The 16,715-nt window shown below is 37.5% G+C and overlaps 1 protein-coding gene across 3 annotated transcripts in view; it reads right to left on the bottom strand.

Moving 5' to 3' along the window:
• Positions 1-14,946, bottom strand: part of SNRNP48 (small nuclear ribonucleoprotein U11/U12 subunit 48) — a 32,003-nt gene extending 17,057 nt beyond the window's left edge. Inside the window, exons 1-6 of one of the 3 annotated variants that reach the window (XM_059688563.1) lie at positions 14,721-14,944; positions 11,900-12,013; positions 11,594-11,654; positions 10,173-10,247; positions 3,940-4,128; positions 3,400-3,521 (exon numbers count right to left, since the gene is read on the bottom strand). In XM_059688563.1, the coding sequence (XP_059544546.1) occupies positions 3,400-3,521; positions 3,940-4,128; positions 10,173-10,247; positions 11,594-11,654; positions 11,900-12,013; positions 14,721-14,876 (717 nt within the window). In that variant the 5' untranslated portion in view covers positions 14,877-14,944. Of the gene's footprint in view, positions 1-3,399; positions 3,522-3,939; positions 4,129-10,172; positions 10,248-11,593; positions 11,655-11,899; positions 12,014-14,720 lie in introns of all 3 variants that reach the window. The other 2 variants (XM_059688564.1, XM_059688565.1) reach the window with 2 other exon arrangements.
• Positions 14,947-16,715: the final 1,769 nt, after the last annotated feature.

The following is a 16,715-nucleotide window of genomic DNA, read 5'->3' as shown; positions in this document are numbered from 1 at the left end:
GATGTGAAATATGAAGAGGCAAAAAATACCCAACCGGAAAAGCAAAAAGAAAAAAGAATCCAAAAATATGAAGAAAGTGTAAGGAGCCTCTGAGACAACTTCAAGCATACCAACATACGAATTATAGGGGTTCCAGAAGAAGAGAGAAAGATATTGAAAACCTATTTGAAGAAATAATGAAAGAAAACTTCCCCTACCTGGTGAAAGAAATAGACTTACAAGTCCAGGAAGCGCAGAAAACCCCAAACAAAAGGAATCCAAAGAGGACCACACCAAGCCACATCATAATTAAAATGCCAAGAGCAAAAGACAAAGAGAGAATCTTAAAAGCAGCAAGAGAAAGAAACACAGTTACCTACAAGGGAGTACCCATACGACTGTCAGCTGATTTCTCAACAGAAACTATGCAGGCCAGAAGGGAGTGGCAAGAAATATTCAAAGTGATGAATAGCAAGAACCTACAACCAAGATTACTTTATCCAGCAAAGCTATCATTCAGAACTGAAGGTCAGATAAAGAGCTTCACTGATAAAAAAAAAAAAAAGCTAAAGGAGTTCATCACCACCAAACCAGTATTATATGAAATGCTGAAAGGTATCCTTTAAGAAGAGGAAGAAGAAGAAAAAGGAAAAGATACAAATTATGAACAACAAATACACATCTATCAACAAGTGAATCTAAAAATCAAGTGAATAAATAATCTTATCAACAGAATAAACTGGTGAATATAATAGAATCAGGGGCCTAGAAAGGGAGTGGACTGACTATTCTCAGGGGGGGAGGGGGGGGTGGTGGGAAGAGACTGGACAAAAATTATACTATGGATGAGAACAGTGGGTGGTGGGGGTAAGGGCAGAGGGTGGGATGGGAACTGGGTGGAAGGGGGCTATGGGGGGGAAAAAGAGGAACAACTGTAATAATAATCTAAACAATAAAGATTTAATTTAAAAAAAATGCAAAAACAAAAAAACAAATGAATCTAAAAATCAAGTTAATAAAAAAGCTGATGGACAGCGTAAACTGGTCAATATAATAGAATCATGGGCATAGAAAGGGAGTGGACTGACAATTCTCGGGGGGGAAAGGGGTATGGGGGGGTGGGGGAAGAGACTGGACAAAAATTGGTACACCTATGGATGAGGACCGTGCGGGCGGGTAAGGGCAGAGGGTGGGGTGGGAACTGGGTGGAGGGGAGTTATGGGGGGGAAAAAGAGGAACAACTGTAATAATCTGAACAATGAAGATTTATTTTTAAAAATATGTATTTTAAAAATAAAAATAAAAAGATATATGCACCCCTATGCTTGTCACAGCATTATTTCCAATAGCCAAGAAATGGACACAACCAAAATGTCCACTGATGGATGAATGAATAAAGATGTCACATACACATAATAGAGTACTACTGAGCCATAAAAGGGAATGAGATCTTGCCATTTGTGGCACTATGAATGGACCCTGAGGGTATAATGTAAGCAAAATAAGCCAGGAATGGACCCTGAGGGTATAATGTAAGCAAAATAAGTCAGGAAGAGAAAGACAAATACAAAATGACTTCACTCATGTGAAATCTTTTAGAAACCAAAACAATTGAGCAAAAAAAAAAACAACACAAAATTTCATAGATACACATAACATATTGGTGGTTGCACAGTGAGCGAAAGGAGGAAAGTGGTCAATTGTATGGAGATGATAGTAACTAGACTTTTACTAGTAGAGGTGATCACTTTGTAGTAGCTATAAATATCAAAATATAATGGTGTACACCTGCAACTTATGTAACAGGAAAAAAAAATTAAAACAGCAAAACAAGAGCATGTCAGATGAGAAAACAACATGTATTGAAATGTGGAGGTAAGAATAAAGCTATGTAAAACCAGACATAATTTAAGACATATGCAAAAGAAAATACTTGGTAGAATGAGGCCAGATTGTGGAAAGTCTTTGAAATCATAGAGAAAAGAAAAATATTGTGGAAACAATTAGGGTTTTGATGAGGAAATTATTTAGAATCTGGGCAAGGTAATTCCTGTATCAAAAAATTCATCAACTCTACCCAGTAAATGACATCTGAAAATAAATCTAAATAAACATCAAGAGATTAATGAAATTAATCATAATTTTATAATATAGTTATATAATTATATAAATTATAAATAATTTGGCGTGGCTCAGGGGTTAAGCATTAACCTACAGTGACGGCGAACCTTTTGAGCTCGGCATGTCAGCATTTTGAAAAACCCTAACTTAGCCCTAACCGGTTTGGCTCAGTGGATAGAGCGTCAGCCTGCAAACTCAAGGGTCCCAGGTTCGATTCCGGTCAAGGGCATGTACCTTGGTTGCGGGCACATCCCCTGTAGGGAGTGTGCAGGAGGCAGCTGATCGATGTTTCTAACTCTCTATCCCTCTCCCTTCCTCTCTGTAAAAAAAAATCAATAAAATATATATTAAAAAAAAAAAAAAAAGAAAAACCCTAACTTAACTCTGGTGCCGTGTCACATATAGAAATTTTTTTATATTTGCAACCATAGTAAAACAAAGGTTTATATTTCTGATATTTATCTTATATATTTAAATGCCATTTAACAAAGAAAAATCAACCAAAGAAATGAGTTCGCGTGTCACCTCTGAAACGTGTTTCATAGGTTCGCCATCACTGATAGGAGCCAGGAGGTGATGGTTCAATTCCTGGTCAGGCCATATGCCCAGGTTGCGACTCGATCCCCAATGTAGGGCGTGCAGGAGGCAGTTGATCAATTATTCTCTCTCATCATTGATCTCTCTCTCTCTCTCTTTCTCTCTCCCTTCCTCTCTGAAATCAATGAAAATATATTAATTAAATAAATTATAAATAATTTATACCAAGACATTTCTTGTCTAAATATTTAGCAGAGTACATAAAAACACACTAAAATTTCTGCCAAAGAACTATAGCTATTTATTGAGCAATTTATATCCACATGTATAATCTCAATCAATTCTTATAACAACCCTGCAAAGTCTATACTGTGATAAATCTTTTTTAAATCATTCTTAAAAACCTCAAATAACTTGCCCAAGTCAAACAGTAATGATAAGCAGCAGAATCAAAACTTAAGCAACCAGGTATGTTTAAAGCCAAAATCTAAAATCCTCTTATCACTTTCTCAAAAGTAGGTATTTTTTAAAGATTGTACAACCTCTTTATATAAGGTTTCTGTATCCTAAAAAGCCTTTGTCTGGCAAGGAGTGGATCTGAAAGTGATAAAGCAACTACAGATCAGGTGTGTCTAGCTTGAAGAGACTTATTTTTTCAGAAAATCTCCAAGGAACTATGGAAATCCATAGAACAGATTTAGAAATCTACATAAAGGAAATGTCTGTTCTCAACAAAGCTCTACAAGATTATATAAAACTTACCTCAGTGTATGATTTCTTGGTTATGTGAACATTCTTAGCTCTATAGGATTGACGTCTTCTTTTATAATCCCTCACTTCTGCCAAGATTTCAAGGTAAGATTTTGGACTTTTTCGACTATTATCTAATAAAAAATAAAATTATTATATCCTTAGAAAAATTTACATTCTTAAAAATTAACAGGAACACCACAATCACATTTTAACATGTTTCAAAATATATTAAAAATATTCTAAAAATTCTACATTATATAAATGGGCTAAGTTATATACCATTCCTTTTCTCCAGTCATCAGTTGAACATAAGAGTGTTTAGGTACATAGATTACAGCAACAGCACAGCTGTAACATTCTCACAGAAGGATGCTTTGCTTAATGTAAAATCAGAGAGCAAACTTTCACTACTGAATAAACATCTTTTATACGTGAATATCAGATGACACAAAACCATCTTATTCTTAAAATGCCTGACATATCATCTTAATAACAGCAAAGAATGGAATAACTATTAAGAAATATAAAACTATGATATTCATCTCAAACCTTGATTGACTTTTGCAGCCAAGTCTACAAAGAGATCACTGTCATTTTCGATAATTTGAGAATCAGAGCGCTTTTTCTTTGTCTCCTCAATTACAAAATCATAGAGGGCAAGACGATCAGCTTGGGTCAGATCACAAACAAATCGTTTGTGATTCAGAGGAACTTCGACAGGTAATGAAGAATAAGTCCCTAAAGTAAAAATAAAACCACAAAAATAAAAATACATGAAGCATTGTGGACTTAAGATCTACTACTTATCTATAAACATGCACTATAGTAATGCAGTATGAACACAAATTTTTTTCATAGTATGCCTAAATTACAAAATATCAATCTATGTAACAAATGATAAAACAATGACTTTATCCCGAATGCTACATTCACATACAGGATATATTGTGGATATTCACTCTTCTCTCCAACAATGTTAAAACAGATCCCATGAAAGCAGGCAGTAATTATCATAAGACAATGTTCATAAGAAAACCTTTTGGTTAACAATTTTTCAAAGGCTACCCACGCTATAAAAGTATATATTAACTTCCTTTCTGTGCATATGTTTTTTCCCATAAAAGCTGATGGGGAGAGACTTTTAATAGGTAATATGTATTATAGTTCCATTAAAAATAAATTATAGAAATATGAAAAATGTGTTTAAAAATGTCCTTTTTATATGAGACATCAAGCTACTCATTCCACATTAACAATATATCACATTTGAGTAATGACTCAGAGCTACGGACCAAAAACAATTAAGTAGCAGAAATCCCACACTTCCTCAGACCAGAGAAAGACAGGTTACATTGAGACTAAACTTGTTTTAATTTTCTGAAAAGGAAGCACACTGGCTTAACCAAGTTAACAGAAAAAAGTTAACAACAGTTACAGAACTTTCTAAAATCTGCTCATTAATGAAAAAAAGTAAATACAATACCTTGATATGATGTATTAAACTTTGAAGAAAAATTTTGTTTTGAGAATCAAATTTTCTCAAAGAAATAAAAAATTATTGTAACTGTAAATAAAGCAATTTAAAACGATAGTCCCAGACTCATTATTCACTAATGCAAAGAACATGAGCTACCAAATAAACCCTTTTAATGTTTGCTAAGTTACCCAATAGTAATAACTCTGGTTCACAGAACAATATAAAATCAGTAGCTCTTCCCTGATACTTATATTTGATATTAGCTTTGTTGACTTCCTAAGACGCAAAAAAATAAAATAAAATAAAATAAAATAAAAGCATACTATAAACTAAGCATTGCAACACATACACACAAAAGATTACTTTATATTTGTCTACAAATTAAGAGAATAGCTACACTGAATAAAGTCTGTGGTCTAACAGCTATAGATAACTTAAATGTGCAAGTCAAAGGATTTTGAATTAGTGGGGAAGAAAGGTTTCCTTTGAAGTTAATCAATTTTACTCCACTTCTGATAGACACTAGGAAAAGCGCTTATGTGCAGCCAGATGTTAAAACATTTAAAAAATGAGTTTGCTTTGATAAACCTAATTCCTTTGAATATAGGCTACAAAGTCTGGAAGAAAAGTTAGAAAAGATTAGAAAACACTAATGTTCAGTCATACTCTACTTAATGAGGGGAATATGTTCTGAGAAATGTGTCGTTAAGCAATTCCATCATTGTGGGACTATCACAGAGTACACAAGCCTAGATGGAATACCCTACTACACACCTAGGCTTTGTGGCATAGCCTATTGCTCCTAGGCTACAGGCCTGCACAGCATGTTATTATTTTACTAAATACTGCAGGCAACTGTAACTCAATGGTATTTGTGTATCTAAACATAGCTAAACCTTAAAAGGCAGAATAAAAATACTGTGTAAAAGATCAAGTGTGTGTGGGCATGTGGCTTGGGGGTGTCGGGAAGGGTTGTGGAGGGAAAGAGAGTAGACATCAGAAGGAGGGAAAGTAGGGAGAAATAGAAGGGGAGAGCAGAAGCAGAGATCAAAGGAGACACAGATAAAACTTAAGATGAGAATAAAAGAGGGAGGATGGGAGAAGGAAAGAGAGGGCCCTTGACAGAGTGAGAAACAGAGATGGCGGGGGGGGGGGGGGGGGGGAATTGGGAGGAAAGAGAGACGAAGAGAAACAGACAGAGGGAAGGAAAGTGAGTTTATGAGCTTTAGTGTGTGTTAATGTGTGTGCAGGGGTGGGTGCCAGGGGGTGGGGGCAGGGAGCTACTGGGCTCCCCTCCTTCACCAACTCTAGGCCCCAGCCAGGGGCAGGGTGCAGGGCAAGGAGACAACATGCCAAGCCTCCTTGTCTATTTAAGCCACCCAGACAGAACTAGCAGTAAATTCAACATCCTAGTTGGGTCCAGCCTTTTCCTTCAACATCACAAACTTTTGCTTATAACCCATTAAAATCTTATGAACCACCATGGTATATGCAGATCACTGCATAACAAAACATGCATAACTGCAGTGCATGACTGTGTTATAAACAAGCTCCACATAAATCTTTGCCTGTTATTTTTTAAACAAAGAAATATAATTTCCTCTTTGAAATATATTGGAGTTTTCTTTATTCATCTTAAATTTCTATATAAAGATTGATACTTAAATTCTTTGAAAATTCAACTAAAATTCCAAATCAAGACTGTAATACTGTGACAGTGACTAAGATAAAGTTTAGAAATTTGAATGATACTTTTAAAAGGATATCATTTGCAAAAAGGATACTGCATATCTTTAAATAAGGAGTACATTCAGGTTCCTAATTCCTCTTTATACTCACCCCAATTACTGAAAAAGAAAAAGTACAGGAAAAGTTAAACAACAAACTGCATTCAAATCATTCAGAACATAGATATTTCTGACAAAAAATAAAGGGTAAACACACTTACATAAGCTTACATTTCCATAAAATGTAAATTTTCTAACACAAGTTTCTATGCTTTAGATAGAGTGCATTTCAATGTGCTGTAATCATACCAATTCTGTGAACTTCTACTTTTCTGTATAATAGTTTTTAATTGTGGTAAAACATACAAAACATAAAATTTACCATTTTAACCATCTTTAAGTGTACAGTTCATTGGCATTAGTATATTCACACTGCTGTGCAACCATCACTTCTATCCATCTCCAGAGCTTTTCATCACCATGAACTGACACTCTACTCTACTTTTTAGTAACTCTAATTCTCAATTCTTCCTTGTTAGTCACTTTTGCCATCATAGGGCATCTTAAACGTATGAGATACTATACTATTTATTAAAAAGAGGTACTATTTCTGAGATACATATTTAGAATTTTAGAGAGAATTCAGAGTCAACTTCTTAACATTAGAGATAAATTACAGCCCACAGAAGCAAAATGACTTGCCAAAGTTTCACAAGTGGTAGGAACAGATTAGCTTTAGAACTACTCTATTTCTATCTCTTTAGGGTTTGTTAGCCATAGTACCCTGATCTTCAAATCGCAGCCATGACTCATACCAAAATCTGTGGATGTTCAAGTCCCTTATATAAAATGGTGTAGAACAATACATAGTCAGCCCTCCACATCCCTGGATTCCCAACTGTGGATCAAAAATACTATTTTGGTATCCTCCTCAGATGCCAAGCCCGTGGATGCAAAACCCACAAATACAGAGGGCCAACCGTATTTATTGAAAGAAATCCACATATAAGTGGACCTATGCATTCAAACCTATGTTGTTCAAAGGTCAACTGTATGTCATGAAATTCAAGTATAACAACTTGAATCTTTAATAGAGAAGGAAAAAGATAAACCATCAAATATAAAATGATTGTTTATGATTGAAATTAGTATCTTGGTTACAAAATTAACCAAAGTAACTATATCTAAAAATAAGTAAGTAGATCTAATGGTTATTTAAGCTTTCAGGGAGATTAATGAATTGAGACCTAATAAGACTGATAAAATGAAAACATAAATATATAACCGCACCAAAAAAACTTAAAATTTAGTGAATAAAAAATATTAATTACATGAAAAAATGTAAAATTGTTCATGTTAGTCGTCTTCCCTCAAAATAAACACATCAAAAAGAAGATATTAAAGAGATTTTTGTCCTGGAGTAAAATGTTTAGGTATAAGTAAACTACAAAAATAATCTCTGTTGAGGAAATGCAGAACTCTACACAAGATGAAAAATAGTTTTAAAAAGAGGGTTATAGATCATATAAAAATAGTTCTTAACAGTTAAATCTTAATTTAAGCTAGTACAAAAATTCAAAATCAAATAAAATTTCCTCTTAATGTACTGAAAGAAGTATTCATTCAAAGTAATTATTTGTTTTTATAAAAAACTAAACTCAATGTCCAAATCTGCCTTATTACTCTTATATAAAAACCTCAGATTAGAAAATGATCTAGAAAATTACTCATATATACCTATATGAGTAATTATACATATATATAATTCTCACCCATTTCATCTTAATATTGCTTTCTACTGCTCTAAACACTAGGAGATAGTTTTATATTCCAGATAAGAAAGTAAAAACTCAGAAAAGCTGTCATTTGTATAAGGCCAAGCAACTAGTTTATTTCTTTAAAATAGGCTCACCCAAATGAACAGTATTAATAGTAATATTATGTACAGATATGAAGTTTGTGACATTCTTTTAATTAATGATAGACATAATAAATAATGAATATATTTGAGCAATTATGTAGAATCCACAAATATCACTAAATGTAGAGTTTCTAACAGAATGCAGAATAATTCAGTGCTGTGTTTGTGCCAAAATTTAGAACTTGGCTCTGGATCCAGCTTTGCTATTATCTAGCAAAGGAGTGTCAATTCAGTTATGTGTGCCTCTACTTCTTCACCTACTATGGAGGGGAAAATACTCATCCAACCTATCACAAGTTTACTGTGAAGGAGTAATAAACTATATAACAGGGCTTTGGAAAAAAATCTCTTAAAAGTATTAAGGACCTTTAGAACAAAGACACCAAAACCTTATCATCTCTATCAGTCAGGGTTTGTTTCCTTATCAGTAAAAAGCAGACACTAGATTAGATGATCTCCCAAGTTCTCCTTAAACTCTAATAAATTCAGTAAATCTATCTAACTAGGTAAGGTCAAATAAAGTCTTTTAACAATTAACCCCTCAAAAAAAAAATCCTCTACTTTTTAATTGGTTGATTAACAGGGGCAATGGATAGAACCAATAATAGGGGTTCAGTAAACTCTTCAATAAGAGAAAGTCAAATGTCTCCCTCAAAGAGAAAAACCTGAAATTCAGCACAAAAGTACATAAAAACAGGAGCTTCAAAACAGGAAATACAATGTGCTTCTGCTGTTATAGGAAACAATGTAATGCAGACTAAAGGTAAGGGACTCCCTCCTTCTGAAGCCACAGGGCACTTAGGGAGAAATCGAGCCCAAATATTGGCTTAGAAAAATGGGCTAAGACCCTGAACTTAACAAGAAAGAAAACAAACCATAATAATGGGCTGGTGAATATAATTCAGAAGAATGAGGAAAGAAAGGTAAGATGTCCAGAGAAAGCTACCTTCAGAAGGTTCAAAAAACAACTCAAATCCTTATAAAAAGGAGCCAGTCATGTTTAGCTTAGATGTTTTAACCAGGTTCAAAATCTATTAAATCTATTTACTCCTTTACCTTCTATGTTTTTGATGGATTAAGTTTTCTTTCAATTTCCCAGAAGCTCACACTTAAAAATTCTAACCTAGTCTCTGCTGACATAAGCCCCAGGAAGAAACTCTTAACCCAGCTCCAAAACTGGGCATAAAAGGATCCACAAACCCTCTGAAATTGTACGTAATACTTTGCATTTTATTTTGAGGGGCAGCTGTGAGAACTAATCTCTTTTAGCCTAAGTCTTTCCTTTTATGTTCATTTCAATATTACATTTAACAATGGGCTAATCCTCAAGAAAGGAAATCTCAGGGTAAGAGTCTCACTAAATGGGATTTATTAACTAAATAATCATAATTTTAAAAATGATCTATAAGGCAATCTAATCTATTTGGAAATTCCAAAGCATGAAGTCCTAAGACAGTGTCCTAGTCAGACTTGTGTATTTGAGCAGAAAATATCTAACAAATAAAGCTGACACCAAGCATAGTAGTCAAATATGTAAAACTTAACCTTTCCCATATAATTGTTTTCACACGATTTTTCTTAAAAATTAATAACATGTGTGCTTGTGGGAGAAAAATAGTTTTATTCATTATTTAGCTCAAACTATGATGCCACTTACTTTGATTATAATAGTCACCATCTTTTCCAACTGCAGTTCTAGCTTGTTTAATTATCTGGAATTGTGAGTCCTTATCTGTCAAAAAAATCCAAACACAATATGAATCATCAGTGTCCATGATTAGATTATTAACTGGGTTCCAATCCAAGTTCTTTAGACACACAAACCTGTAAAATCTTAAGAGAGGCAACACCCCCAATCACTGCCTAGGTCAGTGGTTCTCAACCTTCCTAATGCCGCGACCCTTTAATACAGTTCCTCATGTTGTGGTGACCCCCAATTTCATTGTTACAAATTGAACATAATTAAAGCATAGTGATTAATCACAAAAACAATATGCAATTATATGTGTGTTTTCCGATGGTCTTAGGCGACCCTTGTGAAAGGGTCGTTCAACCCCCAAAGGGGTTGCGACCCACAGGTTGAGGACCACTGGCCTAGGTAATCTGAAAGCAGAAATTCTTTCAGATCTAGCTAGATCCTAGTAAGTAACCAGAGTTCAGGTGGTTCAGAAAACATAATCAGGCACAAAACAGTAACCGCTAAAAATTTTAGCAACAAATAATATGTAACATTTCTTGAATCCCACTAAGTGTCAAGCACTATTCTAAGAATATTACATGTATCATTTAATCTTCATAAAAGTGCGAATACCCTGCCCTAGCTCCTTTGGCTCAGTGAACAGAGTGTCGGCCTGCAGACTGAAGGGTCCCAGGTCCAATTCTGATCAAGGGCACATGCCTGGGTTGTGGGCTTGATCCCCAGTAGGGGGCGTGCAGGAGGCAGCCGATCAATGAATCTCTCTTATCATTGATGTTTCTCTCTCTCCCTCTCCCTTCCTCTCTGAAATCAATAAAAATACATTTTAAAAAAAGTGCAAATACCATCATTCCCATTTTATAAAGAAACTTAGACAACAAACAGGTTAATTACCTTGCTGAAAGTTACACATCTGTTAGTGACAAAACCAGGAGCTGAATCAGGGCCTTCTATTTTAGAGCCCAAGATTTCAACCTCTTAAAACAGCGGTCACCAACCGGTAGCCCACGGACCACTGGTGGTCCATGAGGTCCGAAAGGTTGGCGACTGCTGTCTTAGAACACATTTCCATCTTCAGTCCTGTCTTCAAACTGTGTTGAGTGGACAGATTTTTGTTATAACTAAGAAGAAAGGTGTCTGTCCTACTGTACAAAGCTTTTCAGGATTTTCACTAAATATTACTATAACAGGCCTGGTCTCTAACTTTCAGATTACAAAAACTAGTTTCACTATACATTAATCAATCCTACATTCTCTTAAGGTATAAATGTCCTTAATCATAAGCATACTTATAAAGTCCATTCTTTTGATAATTAAAAAATGAATTATCAATACATACATATAGTAAGATATTTTAAAAATTATAATCTACTAATACTTACTCAAAGTGATTGAAGGTATCTTCATATTCTCATAGAAAAATTCAGAATTATACATTTTATCCTAAACAGTAAAAAGACAAACAAAAAAAGTCAGTGTTCTTGAGAATCAGATGATTAACTATTTTAAGATTTGACATAAACCAACAATAGATTAGTATCACTGAAATATCTCTTGCAATAATTTGTGAAATCAGGCTAGTACCATTCTATCCCACAAATGACTATTATTTCATGTCAGAAAACCTCACCCTATACTTCCATCTATTGTGAATTTATTAGTGCATGAATTATATGACACACGCATACCTCTTCTTCTTTGGTGTAGCCCAGTTTCCTCAATCTACATGATACCATGTGCTTTGCTAAAGATGATTTAGGCATGTGATGATTGAAATCATAAGGACATATCACAACTTCATCCTATAAAAATCAAACAGAATCAAAGGAAAAGGTACATAATATTTAAAGATTTAAATAATTATACCATTAAATGTTTACTACTTTGTAAAGTGGTACTATCCAGTTATGTCCTCTTCTGCAGGCCTCTCCCAACACCCTGTTTGAGTGTATGTGCATATTAAAACTTTTTAAAAGCCCCAGCCAAGTCATTCCACACACCAAAAGGTTGGGTGTTCGATTCCCAATCAGGGCACATACCTAGGTTGCAGGTTCAATCCTCAGTTGGAAGTTGGGGTGTGTATGGGAGGCAACCAACCCAACCAATTCATTCTTTCTCTCTCTCTCCTCTCTCTCTTTCCTCTCTCGTCTCTTGTGTCTCTCTCTCTCTCTCTCTCTCTCTCTCTCTCTCCTCCCTCTCCTTACCTTCCCTCTCTCCCTCCCCCCTCACCCCCTCTCTTCCTCTTTCCTTCCTCCTCTCTAAAACCAATAAACATATCCTCAGGTGAGAATACAAAATAAATAAATTTTAAAAATTAAAAACCTTTCCCTATAGCCTTTGCCCCCTCTCCACCTCATCAAAGCCCAACTCGGAAAGATTTGTTCACATTCACTGCCTCAACAACCTCACCCATCAATCAGAAGGTCACTAACAACCTTCTGGCTACTATAGCCAAAGCACATATCATAGTCCTTATTCATATTTGAATGCTTAGAAGGTCACAAACCAATTGTCTATTTCTGTCATCTTGATACACTTTTCATGGTCCTTCTGCTTCTCTGGTTCCTTCTACCTGGTCTCCTCTAAAGACGTCTTCCTTGTTCTACCTGTCCCCCTTTCTTTTCTTTTTTCCCCCAGAGGGAACTTACATACCTGGGCTACACATACATTTTCTTTTACTTAATTTCCAACTCCCAACCTCCACTTCTTTGGCAACTATCAGCTAGGTCTGTATATCTGAGTCTGTTTCTGTTCTGTTTGGCTTATTCATTTGTTTTGGTTTTTTTAGATTCCACATATTAAGTAAAATCAGAAGGTATTCATCTTTCTCTATGAGAATTATTTCACGTAGCACAATTTCTTCAAGGTCCATCCATGTTGTCCCAAGTGGCAGGATTTCCTTCCTTTTTATTGCTGAGTAATATTCCATTGTATGTATGTACCACTCACTACCTGTCCCCCTTTAAATGTTGGTGTTTCATGTCAGTCTAACCACCGGTGGCCTTTGCCATTTGATACATACTTACTAGAACTCATGGCTTCAACTTTCACTATATAGGGATGACTCCCAAAATCTACAGCTAGTTTAGACCTTGTTTCTCACTTGAGCACTTTACACTAAAGACACTAAAATTTCAACATGACCAAAAATAAATTCATTATATTCATGGTTTCCTGATCCCAAATCTGTTCATCTTGTGTTTTCCTATTTCAGTAAAAAGGTTCTACTTGCTCAAGCAGATAACTGCCTCTTCTCCCACATCATCCACATCTAATCAATCACCTATCTATCCTTTTTACTCCTAAATAACTCTGAAATCCCTGCACATAATCCATCCATTTTACCACTTTCCCAATTCAGGATATCATGGATTACAAGAGCCATTACCTAACTACTTGCTCCACTTCCAGTCATTTTTTTTTCACTTTTTTACTGAATTTACTGGAGTGACATTGGTTAGTAAAATTACATAGGTTTCGGGTGTACAATTCTATAGTACACCATCTGTATACTGTATTATGTGTTCACCATTTATCCCCCCCTCCCCCGCAAGCCCTCTTGGGCCTCCCCACACCGCCCTCCGCTTCCAGGCTTGCTGTCCATTCCATTCCTCACACTATGGCTAGTCTGCATCCCGGGTCTGCCGTTTTCTGACCGTATTAAGTGATACTTAACCTTCTTTTGCTTCCGTTTCCTCATCTATAAAATGGGTACAATAGCAGTGCCTCTCTCACAAAGCTACGGTGAAGATTAAGTTATACATGAGTTTATATGCATACGGCAATTCAAACGGGGCCTAGTACACTGCAAGTGTTCAACAAGTGGAAGCAATTAACAGGTTATTAAAAGGTAGATATTAATTATGACATGCCCGGACTCAAAATGCTCCCCTGCCTCCCCCACTGCCCTCATTAAAAAAGATGTGCACAGGTTCTTTGAAATGGCCGACCCAGGCCCCTACCCACCACCCTTAGAACACCCTCCCTCCCGCCACGCCTTTTGGAAAATCACAAGGGGTCGCTAACACACTTGCCTGCATTTTCTCAAAACAACGCTCATGTTCAGCAGGGCTGCTAGCCACCCTCTCTCGGGGATGCCCTTCGTCATTCCAGGCTCGGGGCTCTCCCGGCCGGAGGTGGACAGTTTGGGCAGAGAAAGGCGAACCGAGACCCAAGCTCTCCCGGCTCGGAGTCTGGTGCCCCCGCGCATCCGTGCGGCAGGACGAAGCCCCCGCCCGCACCCCGGCAGCGCTCGGAGGCCCCGTCGCTGGTTTTCTCCGTAGACAGCAGGCGCGCCGCCCCCGCCCGCCCAGAGCACTGTCACCGTTTCTTTACATCCGAGTCCCAGGGGGTGCGCCGCACAGGAGGCGCCGGACGCTCCGAGCCGTCCCAGGAGCCCACCGCCGCTCTGCCCCGGGCGCGGCTCCCACGCCCTTCCCCCCGCCGCCCTGCGTGGACGCGGCCGCCACAGAGAACCGCAGCTCAGGGCCGCAAGGGCCGCACCCTCACCTCGGCGGCCGCCGCCTCCCCGGGGTCCAGCCGATCCAGGCTCCAGCCCAGGGACGACGTGACCTCCTGCAGCGTCCGACAGCAGCTCTCCACGAACTCGCTCAGCTCCTCCTGCAGCCGCCGCCGATCCTCCAGCGGGGGCGGCTCGCCCTCCATGGCCGCACCCAGCCCGCCGAGGGGAAGCGGCCGAACTGCCAGCGGCGCGCGCGGCCTTCTGGGGGTTGAGGGCGGGGTCCCCGCGCCACGTGACTAGGACCGCCTACCGGGACGGCCCTAGAAGGGCGGGAGCTGTCATTCTGAGAGGTGTTTTCCCTCTCTTTCCAATATCGCTGCTTTAGTCCCTGCTCCTGGACGCATTTGCTCCTGGCCGGCCCTGAACGCCATTACCACCCCCATCTACTTTTTTAAATAAAGCGTTTTTATCTAAAGAACAGTTTGAAGAATAATGCAGTGCGCATTCGCACAGCTGTCCTCCCGATCCTTAACTGTAACATGTGGCCACGTTTGCTTTCTCCCACTCTGTCTACACAGCCCCACGCACTATTTTTGCTGAATTATTTGAAAGTCAGTTGCATTTACTTCACCCCCAAAAGTTTGTATGAATCTCTTAAGAATGAGGATATTTTGCTTCCATAACCACAGTAAATGATCAACTCAGAAAAAGAATCATTCCAAAATGTCTAATACACAGTTCATATTCAAATTTCCCCAGTTGTCCCCCAAATTCCTTTTATAGCCGTTTCACTTCTTCCAACTCATGACCTACAATCGGTTATTGTCTCTTTTACTTTACAAAAGTCTGTCTCCCCTACTCTCCTTTTTATTTTTATTTTAATGTATTTTATTGATTTTTACAGAGAGGAAGGGAGAGGGATAGAGAGTTAGAAACATTGATCAGCTGCCTCCTGCACACTCCCTACTGGGTATGTGCCCCCAACCAAGGTACATGCCCTTGACCAGAATCGAACCTGGGACCCTTCAGTCCACAGGCCGGCGCTCTATCCACTGAGCCAAATCAGTTAGGGCTACTCTCCTTTTTAAACTGAGCCAGTGAATTTTGTCAGGAGCCTCAGCCACTTGTCCTGTAGAATGTCCCTCTTTCTGGATTTGTCAGATTTTTTTTTCCTTTATGAGTAGGTTCAGTTTACGCATTTTTGCAAGATGTGTGTACCTCTTTATTACATCTCATAAAGGACACATATTTTAGATTCTCTATTAGTAATGCAAAATTTGATCACTTAGTAAAGATGATGGCTGTATCTCTCCATTTTAATAGTACATTTCTTCTTGGTAACTGGTAATCTGTGGGATACCTTATGCCATATGAATGTCCTGTTCTCCAACAAACTCACACAATCCTTCAATGAATCTCATTATGTTAGGAATTATGATGATTCTTTTTTTTTAAGATTTTTAAATTGATTTCTAGAGAGAAAGAGAGGAGAGAAACATCCATTTGAGACATCGATTGGCTGCCTACCACACACATGCCACCTGGGATCAAGCCCTAAACCTGGGCAAGTGCCCCACCTGGAAACAATGGGCAACCTTTCTGTAGTGCACAGAATTATGCCCAACAAACTAGGCCACACCAGCCAGGGCTTATGATGGTTTTTTACTGCTATTATGGCGTCTACATGTATTAGCTAGCATTCTAACCACACCTTCACTTTGTTTCACTGTGGAACCAAGGTGTTTTTTTAAATTATTGAGTTATTAATGATAAATTATTTTTAAAGTCATTATTACTATTCCATTACCATCATAATTCTTGTTGATGCTCAAATTGTCTCAAATTTGACCTGTGGGAGCTACTTTATACCAGTCCGTGTCTGTTTGACATGTTCCTAAGAGTCCTTGAGAACTTCCTTACATTGACTAATTCAAGTTTACTTTTTACATTTCCTACCCAAGACCTGGAATCAGTTTCCGTAGATGGTTTTAACTCCTAGAATATACTCCTACTTATATTATTTATTTTATTCAAGCCTGATG

Source organism: Myotis daubentonii, chromosome 3 (assembly GCF_963259705.1).
Source record: "Myotis daubentonii chromosome 3, mMyoDau2.1, whole genome shotgun sequence".
Classification (NCBI taxonomy): domain Eukaryota; kingdom Metazoa; phylum Chordata; class Mammalia; order Chiroptera; family Vespertilionidae; genus Myotis; species Myotis daubentonii.
This window is presented reverse-complemented; position numbering and strand designations above follow the sequence as displayed.